Raw genomic sequence first — 17,694 nt, 5'->3', positions numbered from 1 at the left:
TAATGGCTCATACTTTGTATAATTACAATTGAACCTCAGAGTAATACTTCATATTTCTAGTTTTAGATACAAGAATGATACATTCACACAAATAGGATGATCACGCTCAGTGGATTATAAGTTTTTTAATGATACCTTACAAGAGATCTTTTCCATAAAGCATTTTCCAGTTACACTATATTTACACTCATAAGCATATTTCCATAAACGTATGGAGTGCAACGTCACAGAGGGAAAGCGTATTTTCAGCAAGAAGATAACCGAAAGCTGTCCCCATTCCCATTGGCATTGTGTACTGATGGGCTGAAGCATGGGCTAGGGGAAAGCATGGATGCAGGGAGGTATTTTTTCTTTGAAGGGCTCTGTTTATGGTTGGAGGAAAGAGAAACCAAAGGATGGGTGCAGGTCTATCACCCCCTTCAAATCTAAAAGACTTTTAAAAATCTAGAGGCAAGACCCCTTAAAATGGTGGGACAGCATCTCCCCACCCCACCCCAAAATGGAAAGTTGTCTGCTGAAGTCTCCACCCTAGCACTCTTTGGTAGAATTCCTCTGTCACCCCCAACAAGAGATGTTGTGTCTGAAGCAGTTTGTCCAAGAAACAGCTCTCAAAGGGGCAAACCGAACCCTCTGTGTTTTCTATGAGTTTGAAACAATTTTCTTTGCCTCGCAATTCATTTCCCCACTGGAACAGACATTTGGGCCCCATTTTCACCTGAATAGCACCATTGATTTAACCATGTTTGTACAATGTAACTAAGGACAGAATTTAGCCTTGTGTCCACAGCTGCAATTCCCACTGAGGTAAGCAGGAGTTGTGCATGCCTTTCTAATGGCAGAATTTAAATGTGGGGGCTGGGTCCCTCTGAGTAAATTCAGATGCTCCCAAACCACCTGGATGTTACAGGTGAACGTTCTGTCTCTGAAAGAGGAGGTGGGAGGTGTTTTGCTAATTTAAGATTAACTTGCAGTGATTTGAACTTTGTCTCTGCATTTTTACAGTCATCTGAAACCCTCAATTAAACACTCAGCCTGAGACTGTGCAGCTGAATGCCATTGATTTTTTTTTCTATGCACACCCCACTCATGTTTTTTTTTTTGTTGTTGTTGGCAGGCATGGCCTCTGATGAACCACTGCTTAGTGCTGCTCAGCACAAAGACCCAAGGCCAAATTCATTTCTGGGGTAATTCCATTGCTTTCAGTGGAATTACGCCATGGATGGACTTGATCCCATGTCATCATCTCTGTTTGTGTAGAGTACCCTGTAGCAAGGGAATAGTCTCAGCGCACCCCACCCCACGGCACGGCACTGCCATCACACCATCTCAGTGCCCCCTCTTGGTTCTCTAATCCATTCACATGCATGCAGAATGTTTAATAACATTTCCCTTCTTGGGGTCTAATTTATTAAGACCTCACAAAACAATCCTCTGGCCCTTCCACCCTCCAGCCCTTCCTTCCCTGGGTCTTCAGGTCCCAGCTCTCTCTCCACTCCCCAGCTCCCTCTGAGCAGGGAAGCTCTGCAGGTGCTACTCCAGGCCATGTATCTCTTTGGGGAGACCTCCCCCTAGGTCTTTTCCAGCCCTGGTCCCTGGGCTCAAATTCCTTCTGTTGGGAAAGAGTCTCCACAACCCCATCTTGAGGCTACGCTATAATCCAGGCAGGCTTCCCCAACCCACCCTCATTCTAGTTCCACCAGAAGAACCTTCTCTTCTTCCTCCCCCATAAATCACACATGGCTCTCACTTGGGACAGAGCTAAGTGCATTTCTCTTTAATCCTCAGCAAGTGGCCATGTGGCTTAGGCACCAGGAGTCATTCCCAGTTTGATCTGGTGATCCATCTCAGGACTTCCTGTTCTTAAAGGGGCCATGCATTGGAACAGGGCTGACTGACTCTCTACCCTCCCAGCCCCCACTGCCCTTAAAGGAGACAGACCACTCTGTGAAATGCACCATTCACACTCAGTAAATAATAACTGTCAGCCTCCTTGCCAAAGGCCTCGTGGGCAATATGTATGTGGTGAGTTAGGTACTTAACAGAAAAAGACCGCAGGTTCTTGATGCCTGAAGCTGCTAATTCAAAAATCAGAGTTGAGCCCAACGCGCCGTTTGACTCTTCTCCTGTGTGTCCATAGACTTTTCTGTTGTCCTAGGAATAAAGCAAACACATGCGATCATATTTAATGACTTCAGAAGAATGGTTCATTAGCTGGTGGTCCAGTAGCTATATCCAGTCCTCCTCCTCCTCCTTCTCCCCCTTCCTCTTGGACTGTTTTGTGGCTCAGGATTGGATATAGGAGATCTGAGTTCTATTCAGGACTCTGATGCAGTCATACTTTGTGACCTTGGACAAATTGCTTCACTTTTCTGTGCCTCCGTTTCTCCATCTGTAAAATGGGGATAAATCTTCCTCTACCCCTCCCCCCCCAGTTAGTTTGTGCAGTTCCTAGACAGCACAGTGAAGGACACCATAGAAATGCCTATTAAAAAACCAACAACTCTTCCCAAACTCCACACTCTGGTTCATTCCATATGAGGGGAGGGAGACAATGTAAATGGAAAAGCGTATGTGTGGTGGGGAGGGCATGTCTGAAGGAGATTTGGATTCCCACTCACTCATCAATGAAAACAAGATGAGAGTATGAACTACCCAGAATCCTCTGGGGGAAAAGGATCTGAAGCAAAGAGCAGTTTCCTTTTTCTCTCTCCTCCTTTCTAGGCCACATAAAAAATCTGAAGGGCAGATGGGCTGAAGTAGGGGAGGGCTCTGTGGATGAAGGGGAATGGATTTATAACTGCTTTGAAGGGCATTGAGAGGGCAGGGAGAAGCATTCTATTTTGAAACTGCATATATTGTCCTAATGCTGATCTGACCAGGAATGGCTTTGTTTTTCAAAGGCTTATTTGTATGTCAGCAGAGACGTCTCCCCTTTGAAATAGTAAAAGCCACTGGACTGAATCTCATGATGGACCCTCTAGCCACCTGTGTGTGTGTGTCTGAGAAAGGGAGTCGAGGGGAGGGAGGTATGACTAGGTATGGGTAGTGAAGGGGGGGATTTTATCTATTCAAGTAGAGGAAGTTATGCTTGAACACTGTTCATAAACAATCCCCACTGTTTCCTTTTCTGACTCAGGTAGATAGTGGAGTTGGAGTATGGGTTCTCTCCTTCACCCACCTGCACTCTCCGCTCCCTTTTGGAGGATTATGCTTTTAATGACCCAGGAGAGGAGCTGCCAAACAGGATGAATAGGAAGGTATTGGATACAGCTCTGTTATATTCCTGAGCTGCATCAGAGATTCCACCCTGGGAAGGAAGGACTAGTAGTTCTGCTAGTGGTCCTAAATCTGAAAAGGAATGTGATGGGAACACAACACTGGTGGTACCTTCAGAAGCCCTTCCAGTGGAGCATGGGAATCCAGTTCAGGTTTTTCTCCTCCGCCCCAGAGGGCTGCAGCCAGAGTCCACTCCAGGGGCGCAGCAATCCAGTTCAGGTTCTTTCCTTCTTCGCAGGTGCCTGAACCCAGAGTCCATTCCAGGGTCTCTCTGTAGGAATCTAGCTCTGTCTTCTCCACAGATCGCATCCAGGGTCCATTTCAGATGAGCACAAAAATCCAGTCAGAGTTCTAAAACAATCCCTCTTTTTAGCAATGACATATCACGGTTCACAACTCTTTGAGAGGAGGTCCCAACCATGTTGGAACAGTGTTCAAAACAAGTGGTTAAAAGTCCTAGTATGGACTGGATTTGCATTCCTGTTGAATTTTTATCCCCATCCCTGCAATAAAGTATTGATCCCATTATGGAGATTCAGATTGATCCCACAATGGAGATATTTAAAACTGATATTGTGATTTTTATCCATACATCTCCAATCATTCAGCATTATTGTCTCCATTTTAGGGATGGGAAAACTGAGGCATAGCTAGATTAAAGGAGATCTGCAAATGAATAAAATAGGGTGTCTGCCTTTTTTGGCTTTTGCAGAATGGATAATGAAGGCCTGAAACATTTTATTTAAAAAATTAAGAGTTCTGCTTGTTTTTACATTAGCAATTGAGAGACTGTCTAGACTGGAAGACTCTCATGATTCGGGGACTAATGAAAGTAGGACATCACAAGAGCCAAGAGAGTGAAAGTTGAGCAAGGAATGGATTTTTGGTCAGACTGTTTAATGCGCTTTGTTTTTGTAAATATCTATTTGACTTCAGTGCCTAGTTAACATTTTGGAGAAGAGCCATCTTTGTTAAAGATTCAACATCCCCATACTTTCAATTAAGATGAGAGAGTTAGGATCAAATATGCTCTGAGACTGCCAGCAAGTCCTCCAGAAGTACTAGGGAAAAGCAGGGATGACATTCCCAATTTTCCTAAAGTAAAAATCAAGAAGGGAAAAGAAACCAAAACACTTCTTTTATACGTCAAAAAGAAAAAAGCTTAGAGCAAAAGTCCAATTTTTATAAAAGCCTTTGCAGGTCATCTTTTAAGTGACTTGCCCAAGGTCACACAGCAAATCAGTGGCAGAGTCCAGCATAGAGCCCAAATCTCCTGACTCCCAGCCCACTGCGCAAGCCACTGAGCCGCATAGTGAAAATCACATCAAGGGAGTTGTCCTCAGAAAAACGGTGAGCCAGGCAAGGTTTCTTTTGAGGACTGAAGTCCCACCTTCTTGTGCAGAATCTCACCTATCTCTATTTTTTCCTTCTCTCTTTGTCCTGTTTTATTTTCCCGTTTCCCTTTCTTTTCCCTCCTTTCTTTCTCTTTGCCCCATGCTTTTTCTCTCCCTCCCTCTCTCCTTTTTTCCTCTTCCTTCATTGATTGTAGGTGGGCTCTTTCTTCATGATCAACCTGTGCCTGGTGGTCATAGCCACTCAGTTCTCTGAGACCAAGCAACGGGAGCACCAGCTGATGCAGGAACAGCGAGCACGGTACTTGTCCTCCAGCACTGTAGCCAGCTACACTGAACCAGGAGACTGCTACGAGGAGATCTTCCAGTATGTCTGCCACATCGTGCGCAAAGCCAAACGTCGCACACTTAGCCTCTACAACAGCCTGCAGGACCAACGCCAGGGCCGGATGGAGCCAGGCAGTGCCAAGCTTGGTGTGAACGGGAAAGGACAGAGACGCTATAGTAAGAATCCCAAGGGCAAAGCTGGGAGTGTCAGTAGAAGAAGTTTCAGAATGGCAGCCATGTTAGGGTCTGTATCCGCAAAAAGAACAGGAGTACTTGTGGCATTTTAGAGACTAACAAATTTATTTGAGCATAAGCTTTCGTGGGCTAAAACCCACTTCATCGGATGCAAGCAGTGGAAAATGCAGTAGGAAGATATATATACACAGAGGACATGAAAAAATGGGTGTTGCCATACTAACTATAACGAGAGTAATCAGTTAAGGTGGGCTATTATCAGCAGGAGGAAAAAAAACTTTTGTATCAATTCAGAATTAATATTAGGCACTAGGAATTGGACAGAAGCATGGGGGAGGCAGGCAATGCATGGGAATAGCAATACATGTTGCTGGCAGGAATTGTGTGGGAAAGCCAGATCTAGCATTCCAGGGGCTGCTGAATGGTAGGATTGGGAGGTATCAACAGGTTCTTGTAAAGGATTCCAGATCTGGAATAGCAGAGGGTATTGCAAATTGGATTAAGTGCATTGGCAGAGTGGGAGAGAGGGGAATTGAGCTGTTTAAGCAGACCCTGTGGGACCTCAAGATTAAGGAACAAAGATACTGCAGATCAGGGTTGAGGTGTCTTTGCAGTGTAGTGGTGGGGGGTGTCCCAGGACCAGAATAGAAAGAAATGCTGAAGTACACAGTTTTGAAGCGTATTGGCAGAATTGGGGGGCGGGGAGGGACAACGTAATTTTTCAAGGGCCAGTGGAAACTTTTTGAATGTGTGAAATTAGACGTGAAGTACAATTGTATAATTTAATTTGCAGTTCTAGTCTGAAGAGTGACAATAAAAATGGCTTTATGGGTTCTATGTTAATTGTCTCAAAGGCTTCTGTATCAAGTGAATTCACTTTATGAGTGAACGATAGAATTTCTAACTGCCAGCCCTGCAGGCTCAGCCTTCCACTTTTGCGCCTGTTCACCAATAATAGTTTCTGCAACTGGCAATTTGTTGTACCACTGGACTCTGACTCACTCTTCCGTAGCTGTGTTGGCTCTCCAGAGCTAACAGGAGAAAAAAGGAATAAAAACTTTGTTAGGTCACTAAAGCCAACAAACCTGATCTCATACACACAGTGTCGTGTACAGTAACTCCTCATTTAACATTGTAGTTATGTTCCTGAAAAATGCGACTTTAAGCAAAATGATATTAAGTGAATCCAATTTCCCCATAAGAATTAATGTAAATGGATGGGGGGGGGTTAGGTTCCAGGGAAATTTTTTTCACCAGGCAAAAGACTATATATACACACACACACAGAGTATAAGTTTTAAACAAACAATAATGTACACAGCAATGATGATTGTGTGAGGTGGTGGAGTCAGAGGGTGGAAGAGGGTGGGATATTTCCCAGAGAATGCCCTATGGCTAAATGATGAACTAGCACTGGGCTGAGCTCTCAAGGGTTAACACATTGTTAATGTAGCCTCACACTCTACAAAGTAGCACGAATGGAGGGAGGGGAGACAGCATGGCAGACAGAGAGACACACCGTGTATGTGTGAGAGAGATGTACATTGCCCCTTTAAGTACGCTGACCCCATTCTAAGTTCACTGTCTTTTTAAGTAGATCAGCAAGTTGAGACAACAGCTGCTGCCAGCAAGTTCCCTCCATCCTGAGCCCTGTCGTGCCCTCCCCCTGCTCTGCGGAGATGGGGTAAAGGAGCGGGGGGCAGGAGTGGGAGGAGGGGGACACCCTGACATTAGCCCCCCCTCCCATACCCCCACTGCATAGCAAGCAGGAGGCTCCCAGGAGCAGCTCCAAGGCAGAGGGCAGGAGCAGCACACGGCAGTGGGGGGAGGGACAACTGAACTGCTGGCAACTGCTAGCCTGCTGGGCAGCTGCTGCACAGGGAACTTAGGGGAGTGGGGAGCTTATAGCGGGGCTGCCCATCCACCCTGGTTCCAAGCCCCCACCAGCTAGCTCCAAAGGACTGCTCTTTCTGCAAGCAGTGGACAAGCAGGCAGCTGCCAAACAGCGTTAGAAGGGAGCATTGCACAACTTTAAACAAGCATGTTCTCTAATTGATCAGCAACGAAACAACGGTAACTAGGATGACTTTAAGTGAGGAGTTACTGTATAAAGAAATGCTATTTTCAAAGTCACTCTTCTGGCTCTTTAAGATGCTGTCAAAAAGTGGGTTCCTAAATCAGGGGGCCCAGTTCTGCCTTTAGGCACTCCATACGCTCTCATTGACTTTAAGGCCAGAAGGGACCATTGTGATAATTTCGTTCAATCTCCTGTGTGACACAGGTCACAGAATTTCACCCACTGATTCATGCAGCGGAGGAAATAATTCTTCCCTACAGTGTGAGTGAATTGTGTTGAGCCTAATCACTTGTGGCTGAACTAGAGTGTATGTTTTACAGAGGCATCCAATCTCAATTTAAAGACTCCAAATGATGAGGAATTTACCACTTCCCTTGATAAGCTGTTCCAGTCTTTAATCACCCTCACGGTTAAAAAGCCTGGCTTTCCACTTTCGGTGCCTTCTTGCTATTTAAGCAGCCAAGTGGTGCACTGATTTGTATGCCTTATTTGAAAATTGAGCCCTGTTCCTTTAACTGTAATGATTTCTTTCCCCAGGGCATTGCCAGAAACACAACTCTCTCGAATACACTCCTCATGCCCTCATCCAGCCCATTGCTGTGACCCTGACCTCTGACCCCAACAACTGCCCCAGATGTCACAGAGTGCAGCGTGAGGCAGCCCGGAGGCTCTCCATCCTGGACAGTGCTGATTCGGACCAGGAGGAAGGAGCGGCCAGTGAAGAGCAAAGAGAAAGAAGAAGAGGAAGCGAAGGTGCCACAGATCTGGAGAAGGAGGAAGAGGAGGGGGAAGAGGGCGGATGGCTGAGGCTCTGCGATGACCTGTGGCGAGAAGTGAGGGTCAAACTAAGGGGGATTGTGGACAGCAAGTACTTCAACCGTGGGATCATGATAGCCATCCTAGTGAACACCATCAGCATGGGCATTGAGCACCATGAACAGGTAACACACCCTTGTGGGGAAGTGGGCACCTTAAACCCTATTAGCCACAATAATATCCAGCAACTTAGAATGGAGGGGGTGGAGGGCTCTAGCACTGTGGGTTGCCTGGGGTAGAATCAGGCAGCATGGGCCTGCCAAACCACATGGTCTAGACCTGAGCTGCATCCAGTGGTGAGTCTCCTTGGGCAGCATCCAAAGTTGAATGACCCGGTGAGGACCTGAGGAGAGGCTCTTGGGTCCCTTCCTCTTGACATTAAATCTCTCCTCTCCCTCTTGTTGTTATTGTTTATTGAGTGCCAACAGTGTGCTTGATGTTGTATAAATCTCTTAAGGAGACATGGACCCTGCCCCGAGAGCTTACAACCTAGCAGAGGTGGAGAGAAAACAATTTGGACATGTGATAGTGCATGGGGTCCCATCATGGGTTTGAGATGGAGTAAGGACCATGCAGGGGCTATCCTGTGCCTGTTTCTGCACTCAGTCATGTTGGCCATGGCCATCTTTTTTCCTTTCATCTTCTTTTGTTCCTTCTGCTTCTCCCTCCCTGATCTGTTTCATCCCCTACTTTTCTTTCTCTCCTTGTCTCCTTTACCCTCTCTTTTCTCTTGTCTTTTCCACTCCCCCATCTCTCTCCCTCATTTCTCTCTTCATTAGCTGACTGAATCCTTAGTCTGTTTGGTTTAGTTTAATGTGCTCTCTAGGGATGTCACAGAGAATTCACCAGCATCTGAATTCAAATCCATCAGCTGGCTAGACTTTCCAGCTTAATTAAGAGATGCACAAGCACAGTCTATCTCTGGAGAAGGACTGAGGAAAGCTGGTGAGTCTTGTGGTTACTACAACCAAGAATCTTTCCGTTCCCTGAGGGTCCTGAGCCTCTCTGTAGGTCTGGCAGCATCAATTAACAACAGGTGGATCATGACATGGAAAGCAACTATCTATCTAGGTATGTGTATGGCTGTCATCACTAGAGGTCCCCAAGCACCTCACAGTCATTAATGGATTTTATCCTAGCAGCACCCCTGTGAGGTAGAGAAGGCTTATCATCCCCTTACAGATGGGGAACTGAGCACAGGGTAGATTAAGTGCCCTGCCCAAACCGACACAGGAAGTCTCAGCTGAGTCATGAATTGACCTCCAAGGCTCCTTCGTCCTCATCCAATACCCTAGCCACTAGACTGTGTTTTCTACCCTAGCCAGTCTCTGATAGGAGTAGGAGTAGCCACAGTTTGATCCCAGAGTAAAAACTGCTCTGGGCACCTCAGTACCAGAAAAATGCAGTTGAGCTGCAGGGAGCTCAGAGGCGAGAAATACAAATTACTAGAAGACTGGAGGGACTAAATCATGAGAAAAGATTAAAAGAGCTAAATCTGTATCACTCAGCTAAAGTATGACTAAGGGGTGAGGCACAGGACAACATGATCCCTGGCCACAATTGTTCAAAGGGTGTAAACACCAATCAGGGCCGTATCTTGCTCTGTGTCGGGGATCTTCACTGTGGCCTCTGGGTGTTACCATAATATAAATAATAAATACTATTAATAATACCTTCCTGAAGTGAGATTTATTAGACTATTGACTGATCTGCCCAGGGTACTGATATAGACCCCATCATCTAAACTGTTTAAAAATGGACTGAGACAAAGAATTGTGAAGTCCTGAATTGGATGTGGGATGGAGACTGGACTACATGTGACCGAATCAGTGTTTTCCATCTCTGATTTCTATGATTCTCCAGTTACTGTTGGGTTACTTTGATGTCATTTACAAATATGAGCAGACTAGAAAAATCTCTCTATTATATTTATAAGGTACTTATCACCCTGATATCTGAGTACTGATATATGGGGCTGGTCTTATGATCCCATGGGGAGTCACCCCAGTAAGATTTCTGCATAGTTGCCAATTTAGACCTGGGGGAAGAAATTCCCTGTATGGACAGGTCATCTGATATATTACAGGTGTTCTTGCACCTCCTTCTGAAGCATCTAGTGCTGGTCCCAGTCAGAAAGAGAATATTGAACTAGATGGACCCTAGGGTCTTATCCAGGATAGCAATTCCTTTGTTCAAGGAAGGAAGGGTGGGTGGGTGGTGGTGGGGAAGTGAAGACCAAACAGCTGCTCTCCTTCATCCCAGCTCAATCGTCTGATCATTAAGGGAGGGGCTCCAAATGAAATCAGCTTCCCCAGCATAGAAGTGGACTACATTGTTTCACACATCTGCTTAATCTTAGTAGGGAGAGAGGGTTCACTGCCGTGGGAATCTGAATCAGATAGTTTCATGGATTTGGAAAGAAATCCAGATTCAGGATAGACAAACTAGTTCTGATACAAGAAAAAGTTGCCCGAACCATGACTCCCCGATTCACATCTGACTGCTTCTTTCCCCTTCCCCCACTCGGGCCCCAACACTCCATACCTAGGAAAAGTTCAGTTTAAATGTTTCTCCCCAATGTTCCTGCGTGAGACTTGTGCATTCTCTGAGCTGGCAATCGTGTATGTGAGACAGAGAAAACAGGCTTCTGCGCTGGGGAGATTTCTGAGACTCCCTGCTTTTGGCTAGGCAGGAGAGGTGAATTGCAGACCTTTCCTCATGGCTTTGTCAGTTTTTCTGACTCTGGAAAGAGCCAGGAAGCCTGGAAATGGCTCAAAAAGGAAAATGGAACTATGTTTTTGTTAACCCCCCCAAAAAGTAGTGGGGAAAAAATGGCGGGCTGCTATTTATTTGATCCAAAGCAGTTTTCTACAACCCTGTGTTAACCAGTTGGTTGTGGTTATTTGTGTGGGAGCAGCCGGAAGGAGAGTGATTGGCTTCCTTTCAGCCTCCCCCCTCCATCAAGATTACCCTTCCTCTGCCAGAGAGAAGCCCCCCCACAATCCCCGCCCCCCACCCACTGCCCCAGCCATCAGCTGTGTCCGCTGTCAGTCACATTTAAGCTGAAAACCCATGATGGTATTGCTAGTCCCAGATGTGTTGGAAACTCTCTTAGGGTTTGGCTACACTTGCAGCAGTACAGCGCTGGGAGTTAAACCTGTCTCCCTACAGCTGTGTAGGGAAAGCGCTGCAGTGTGGCCACACTGACAGCTACCAGTGCTGCAGTGTGGCTACATTTGCAGCAGTGTTGGGAGCGGTGCATTATGGGCAGCTATCCCAGCGTTCAAGTGGCTGCAATGTGCTTTTCAAAAGAGGGAGGTGGGGTGAAGTGTGACAGGGAGAGTGGGGGAGAGAGAGAGAGTGGATTTTTGGAGTCGACTGTGTCAGCACCCTGCCTTGCAAATTCCGTCCACTTCCCCCATCCCTCTCTCATTCACTCTTAAATGCAAATAGCCTTCAGACCAGATAAGCAGCTGCTCCCACGGACTCCCTCTGCCCCCACCATCCCCGCCGTGCTGTTTCTCTCCTCAAGCAAACACTAGCTGTGGACATTCCCTGCCTGCCTCTGCTTGAGCAAACAGTAGCTGTGTTTGTTTTTTAGATAAGCAGCTCCAGGAGCCACGAGTTCACAACAAAACAAAGGGCTTAGCTACACTGGAGAGTTGCAGCACTGGTGGTGGGTTTACAGCGCTGCAACTTACTCACCGTCCACACTTGCAAGGCACATACAGTGCTGCATCTCCCTGGCTGCAGCACTGGCTGTACTCCTGCTCTGCCTGGGGTATAACGATTGCAGCGCTGGTGAGGCAGCGCTGCTCCGCCAGTGTGGCCACCAAAAGCGCTGTAATTGGCCTCCAGAGGTATTCGGCGGTATCCCAGAATGCCTGTTCAGCCACTCCCAACAGCGCTGCAAATGCTGCAAATGTGGCCACACTGAAGCGCTGGTAGCTGTTAGTGTGGCCACACTGCAGCGCTTTCCCTACACAGCTGTACGAAGACAGCTGTAACTCCCAGCGCTGTACAGCTGCAAGTGTAGCCATACCCAAAGAGAGTTCTTTAGTTAAAAGCATTATGGGAAAATTCCGGAGGTCAGGGCTGGTCTACACTATGGGGGGAAATCGATCTTAGATATGCAACTTCAGCTACGTGAATAACGTAGCTGAAGTCGAATATCTAAGATCGGATTACTCACCCGTCCTCACCGCTCAGGATCGATGTCCGCGGCTCCCCCTGTCGATTCCGCAACTCCGTTGGGGTTGGTGGAGTTCCGGAATCGATATAAGCGCGCTCGGAGATCGATATATTGCGTCTAGATGAGATGTGATATATCGATCCCCGAGCAATCGATTTTAACCCGCCGATATGGCGGGTAGTCTAGACGTAGCCTCAGTTACAGCATAGTAAGGTTAATTGCTGTTTACACTGGCACTCCAGCACTGCAGCACCAGCGCTGTTCTCTTAATTCCTCTCGTCCATATGGAGTACAACCAGCGCTGTAGCCAGGGAGATACAGCGCTGTATGTGCCTTGCCAGTGTGGACTGGGAGTAAGTTGCAGCGCTGTAAAGCCACTACCAGCACTGCAACTCTCCCGTGTAGCCAAGGCCTTAGAGGATGGGGGCCTCTAGCCCCACCAACAGTACCTTGGGCTCCACGCTAATGGTTCTTTTCACTCTGGCTAATTATCTGTCTCTCCAGAAATAGCTGCAATGCAGGGTCTGTCTTTGCTCTAGGAGTGTATTGCCTCAGGCCTCATGGATCCAGCTGGCTCCTCTCCCTCCCTTAATCGCCTTTTCTTTTTTCTTTTTCCACTTCTTCATTAATCTTTCTCTGTATCTCTCTTTCTCTTCTTTTCTGTCCTCTCTCTTTTCTCTCCTATTCCTTCACCATCTCTCCTTCTTCCTTTTTTTGGTGGTATGGAACTGTTTTGTTTTTTCCTCTTTCCTTTTCTCCCCTTATCTCACCCTTCCTATTCCCCCCACCTTTTCCCTTCCTCCCTTCCTGACCCTCTCTCTGGGAAGAATGCTTGGGGGAAGGAGGTGAATGATGGCCCATTAGAAAAAGATTAACAGGTGTGGGCTTGACTAGAGAAACAGATGTCAGGGAGGGGAGGAGGGCTGGAAGGAACAGGTGACCTTTTCCTTAAGAGAGATGCAAGCATGACTTTTAAAACATCAGTTGCGCCCTACAAGACAGCGAGCAAGCAGATGCGTGGACAGCAGAGAGAAGGCTAATCCACCATTATACCCTGTCATCTATTTACATTCTTCAACCGCACTGCCATAATCATTTGATTCATGCTGAAATTGGTGTCTCTGTTTAGCATATGGGCCTCTCATTCCCTGCTAGTGTCATTACTGCCTGGCTTTGAGGTTATCTTCATCTCTGTCCTCCCTGTGCTCTCTCTTTCTCTCTCTCCCTAGTTTTTCAGGACCTGTTTTGTTATTCAAATGTAATTATGGATGGAAATTGAGCCTCCCCCCCTTTTATTTTGATTTTAGAGAAACTGGCAGTGTATAAAATTCAGTGGCATGGGGAGAGCCTGCAATTTCCCCTTCCCCCAGCCAGAATGAAATCAAAGCCAGGTCCTAGAGAAGAACGGGAAAGGTAGAGGTGCTGAGAAGAGAGAAGGTTGAGTGAAGAAGTGGTTTTGGTCAGCATGTGTCAAATGCGGTACAGGCACACAGATGGTTGGGGTGGGGGGCTGGCTTCAGTAATTGGAATGAAAGATCAGTTAGAAAAGGACATGGAGGGTACGGTTGCGACGGGCTGCACCCCCTGGGATGTCACCTGGTGTGCGGGGATGCCACTGAGTCAGACTGTTCTGCCAGCCTGGGCCCCCTTTTACCTAGTCTTGGCTCCCCAGCCTTTTCCAGCCAAGCACACAGGCAGGGCCACACCCAGCTACACAGAGAGACAGAGGTGCGCTCTGGGAAGGCTCAGTTTAAGGGGCTTGCCACAGCCCTCAGATGTCCACCCCCCCTTGGAGTAAAAACCCAAACTTATTTGAAATTTGCCTTTTCCTTCAATGTGGAGAAGGATATGCACAACTCCTCACCCCACCCAGTTAGAAATCACATAAACTGGGTTATATTATAAACCAGAAAAAAATGTATTAACTGTAACAGATGTATTTTAAGTAGTCAAGGGGATAGCAGACGGAACAAGGTAGATTACTAAGAAAATAAAATAGAGCATGCAAACTAAGCGTAATACACTAAAGGGGCTGCTTATATGTAAGTTCTCACCCTAAATGTGGTTCTAATAATCTTCTTCACAGACCAGACGCTCTTCCAGCCTGGGTCCAGTTCTTTCCCCCAGTTCAGTTTTAGATGTTTCCAGCAGTCATCTTGGACAGGGCAGCAGGGGAAAACTGATGACCTGGATTACCTCACTCCCCACCCTTAAATAGGATTTGCATAAAGCGGGAGTCCTAGTTTGACCCCCCCCATCCCCAGCTTCTTGTGGAAAAGTACAGAATTCGAGATGGGTTCCAGTATCAGGTGCCATGGTCACATGACTCCGTAAGGCCCATCTAGCCATTCTTCACAGGCTGACCCACAGGTTCACAGGAAGACCAAGCTCCTTTACAGTCCATTGTCTCTTGCTGATGGACCATCAGCACTGTCCAGCTTTTTCATTGTTACATCTGAAGTGTTAGCAGGGGGTGTCACCCAAAATAACATCATTGAAATACAGATACATAGTCAATATTCCCAGCTTCAGATACAGAAATGATACAAGCATACAAATTGGATAATCGCTTTCAGTAAATGACAACCTTTCCAATGATATCTTATATGAGCCATCACACATAAAGTATATCTGTTATGTCATATTCATATCATAAGCATATTTTCATAAAGAATATGGTTGGGGTGGGGGCTGGCTTCAGTAACTGGAATGAAAGCTCAGTTAGAAAGGACATGGAGGGTACAGTGACTTGGGAGCAGGTTCCAGTCCATTCATTTACTTGAGATAAGAACAATTAGAGTTGGATTCTTGTGCCTCCTGGAATGGACTCTAGGTGCAGCCCGTGGGAGGAGGCAGGAGGGAAAGAACCAGAACTGGATTACTGTTTGTGTGCGTGTGAGCACCCCTTCCCCCAATGTACTGCTGGTACAGCCTATGGGGAAGGGAGGAGACCCCATTATTTTCTTAATTCAAGCACCTTTCCTTTAAAAGGACAGTAACCCTGCCATTGTCCTCATCAATAAAAAAGGTGAGTCAATGAGTCTTCTCCACATGCAGCACCGTGGGGCAGTGCTGACTTCAGTGGAGAACATTTGCTTAGGCCTAGATGGAGTCCCTGTCTCCATTTCCGATGGGCTCCCCTAATTTCACCAGTGCCTGTCCTCTCTTATCACCACCAGGGGGTGCCAGCAGTCTCTCTGTCAGTAATTTTGTGTGATGTCAGAGATATGACCTGGCATTTATGGGTAGCTCAGCCCCACATGAAGAAAGAAGCTAGCCACATGACCAACTGATCCAAGTGGATCTGTGATGGACACCCGACGTGTGTGAGGGGGGACCTGTGCACACTAGAGAGTGAATGCTGCTGCCCCCTGACACAGAATGTGTTAGGCTTGCTCATGCCAGTTCCCTCTAGGACTGGACTTGGGGGAGCTGCTCCTTTAGGGATGGAAAGGAGGGGAGCATGGGTGGAATCAGACTTCAGATATGTAACCCTATCCTGGGGTATGTCTATACTAGCTGCCAGATCGGCGGGCTGCAGTCGATCCAGCGGGAGTCGATTTATCGCATCTAGTCTAGATGCGATAAATCGACCTCTGAGCGCTCTCCCGTCGACTCCTGTACTCCACCGCCACGAGATGCACAGGCAGAGTCGACGGGGGAGCAGCAGCAGTCGACTCATTGCGGTGAAGACACCACAGTAAGTCGACCTAAGTACGTCGACTTCAGCCATGTTATTCACGTGTAGACCAGGCCCTGGATGGATTGTACTGACATATACACGAGGAGTCTGACTTTCTTTTCATGTTGGTAACACTTTGGTTGCTTGTCATGCCATTAAAGTCTCATTGAAGTATGTGCGACAGAGCAAAAGAGAGAGAGTCTGCCCCCTACTGACAGGAATGTGTTAGACATTGTTATGTTTATTTCCATTCCCCTTGCTGGCTAGCCTAGTGGAGTTCCAACTCAGCCAGCGAGGGGAGCCAGAATACCCACACATATAAGTGAGTCCATCATAATCAACTGGGGGAAGGGCTCCTCCCCCCACCCCCCACATCCCATTTCTGAGAAAGGATGGAAAGAATCTGTCATCAATGGTGTCAGCTCAGCCCTCAGCCATATAAACATCCACTTAATCATTCCTGAGCAAACATTCCTGGACCCCTTCCCAGCCTTGTCAGAGGGGCCTCCAAGAACTGAGCACAGCAAAGAAACATCCATTAATTCTGAAAACAAAAGGAGGAGTAATTGAATTTGTTCAGGCTTGTTCAACTGATTGAGTCATTAAAGCTCTCTCTCTCTTTTTCTCTTTCCCACGCACACCACCCTTTGGCTGGAAGAAACTGAATTACCTGTGGCAAAAGGTGTCACGGATTCAAGTAGATGCAAATATCCTGGACTGAACTAGTTATTTCCTTTTACCAACACATTTGCCCTGTTGGTTTCTTGGGAATTTCTCCCTTTGTCTCACCAGTTTCCTCTTTCTTCCTCATTGTCCATTTCCCTCTGTTTCTTATTCCCTCTTGTTCTCTCTGTCCCTTGTTGTTAGACATTAACAGGCTACTCCTCATTGCTGATGCTTTATTCATGCACTCTGATATTCCCCTGGGTAATTACTTAGACCACTGCAAAGAGGAAGGTATGAGAAAAGATTGCCAGAGCAGGCCCAGCAAATGACTTCTGGCAAGGAAAAGGAGGGAGAGAAGGGGGGAGAGGAAAGTGGGGTAGAAAAGAGAGAAAACAAGGGACCAAAGGGCAGATGTGTGGAAAGAGAAAGGAAAGGGGGCAGGGAGAAGGTTGGGAGGTAGAGTTGGGAACTTGATGGGGAGGGACTGTGTAAACACAAAGGAGAAAGAGAACACTGAAGTCTGGGCTACAATAGAAAATTAGGTCATCATAACTGCATCGCTGAGGAGTGTGGAAAAATCCACACCCTTGAGCCATTTAGTTAAGCTGACCTAAGTCTCCCAGTACTAGGTAGATTGAAAAATTCTTCTGTCAAGCTAGCTGCTGCCTCTCAGGGAGGTGGAGTTCTTATACGATGGGAAAACCTTTCTGTCAGTATAGGTAGTGTCTACACTAAGGTGCCACAGTGGCACAGCTGTGTCACTGTAGCATTTTAAGCATAGAAGAGTCCAAAGATGGCACCATTGGTCCCTTCTGTCATCAGCATTTCCCTCATGACTCCCATCCATGCACAACCCTATGCCATACGAGAATGGTATCCTTTGGTTCTGAGGTGATGTTTTCAGATCTTGCCCGATTCTGATCCTTGCTTTTGCCACTCCTGCAGCCAGAAGAACTGACCAACATCTTGGAGATCAGCAATGTTGTGTTCACCAGCATGTTTGCCCTGGAGATGATCCTGAAACTCGCTGCGTTTGGCCTCTTTGATTACCTCCGCAATCCCTACAACATCTTCGACAGCATCATTGTCATCATCAGGTGACGACCCCAAA

At 46.9% G+C, this 17,694-nt stretch overlaps 1 protein-coding gene across 2 annotated transcripts in view; it reads left to right on the top strand.

Moving 5' to 3' along the window:
• The window catches only part of CACNA1I (calcium voltage-gated channel subunit alpha1 I), a 139,861-nt gene that overhangs the window by 78,540 nt on the left and 43,627 nt on the right, over positions 1 to 17,694 (top strand). For both annotated transcript variants that reach the window (XM_050916795.1, XM_050916784.1), the window contains exons 7-9: positions 4,826 to 5,132; positions 7,765 to 8,168; positions 17,529 to 17,680. In XM_050916795.1, the coding sequence (XP_050772752.1) occupies positions 4,826 to 5,132; positions 7,765 to 8,168; positions 17,529 to 17,680 (863 nt within the window). The remainder of the gene's footprint in view (positions 1 to 4,825; positions 5,133 to 7,764; positions 8,169 to 17,528; positions 17,681 to 17,694) is intronic.

Source organism: Gopherus flavomarginatus, chromosome 1 (genome assembly GCF_025201925.1).
Source record: "Gopherus flavomarginatus isolate rGopFla2 chromosome 1, rGopFla2.mat.asm, whole genome shotgun sequence".
Taxonomy (NCBI): domain Eukaryota; kingdom Metazoa; phylum Chordata; order Testudines; family Testudinidae; genus Gopherus; species Gopherus flavomarginatus.
This window is presented reverse-complemented; position numbering and strand designations above follow the sequence as displayed.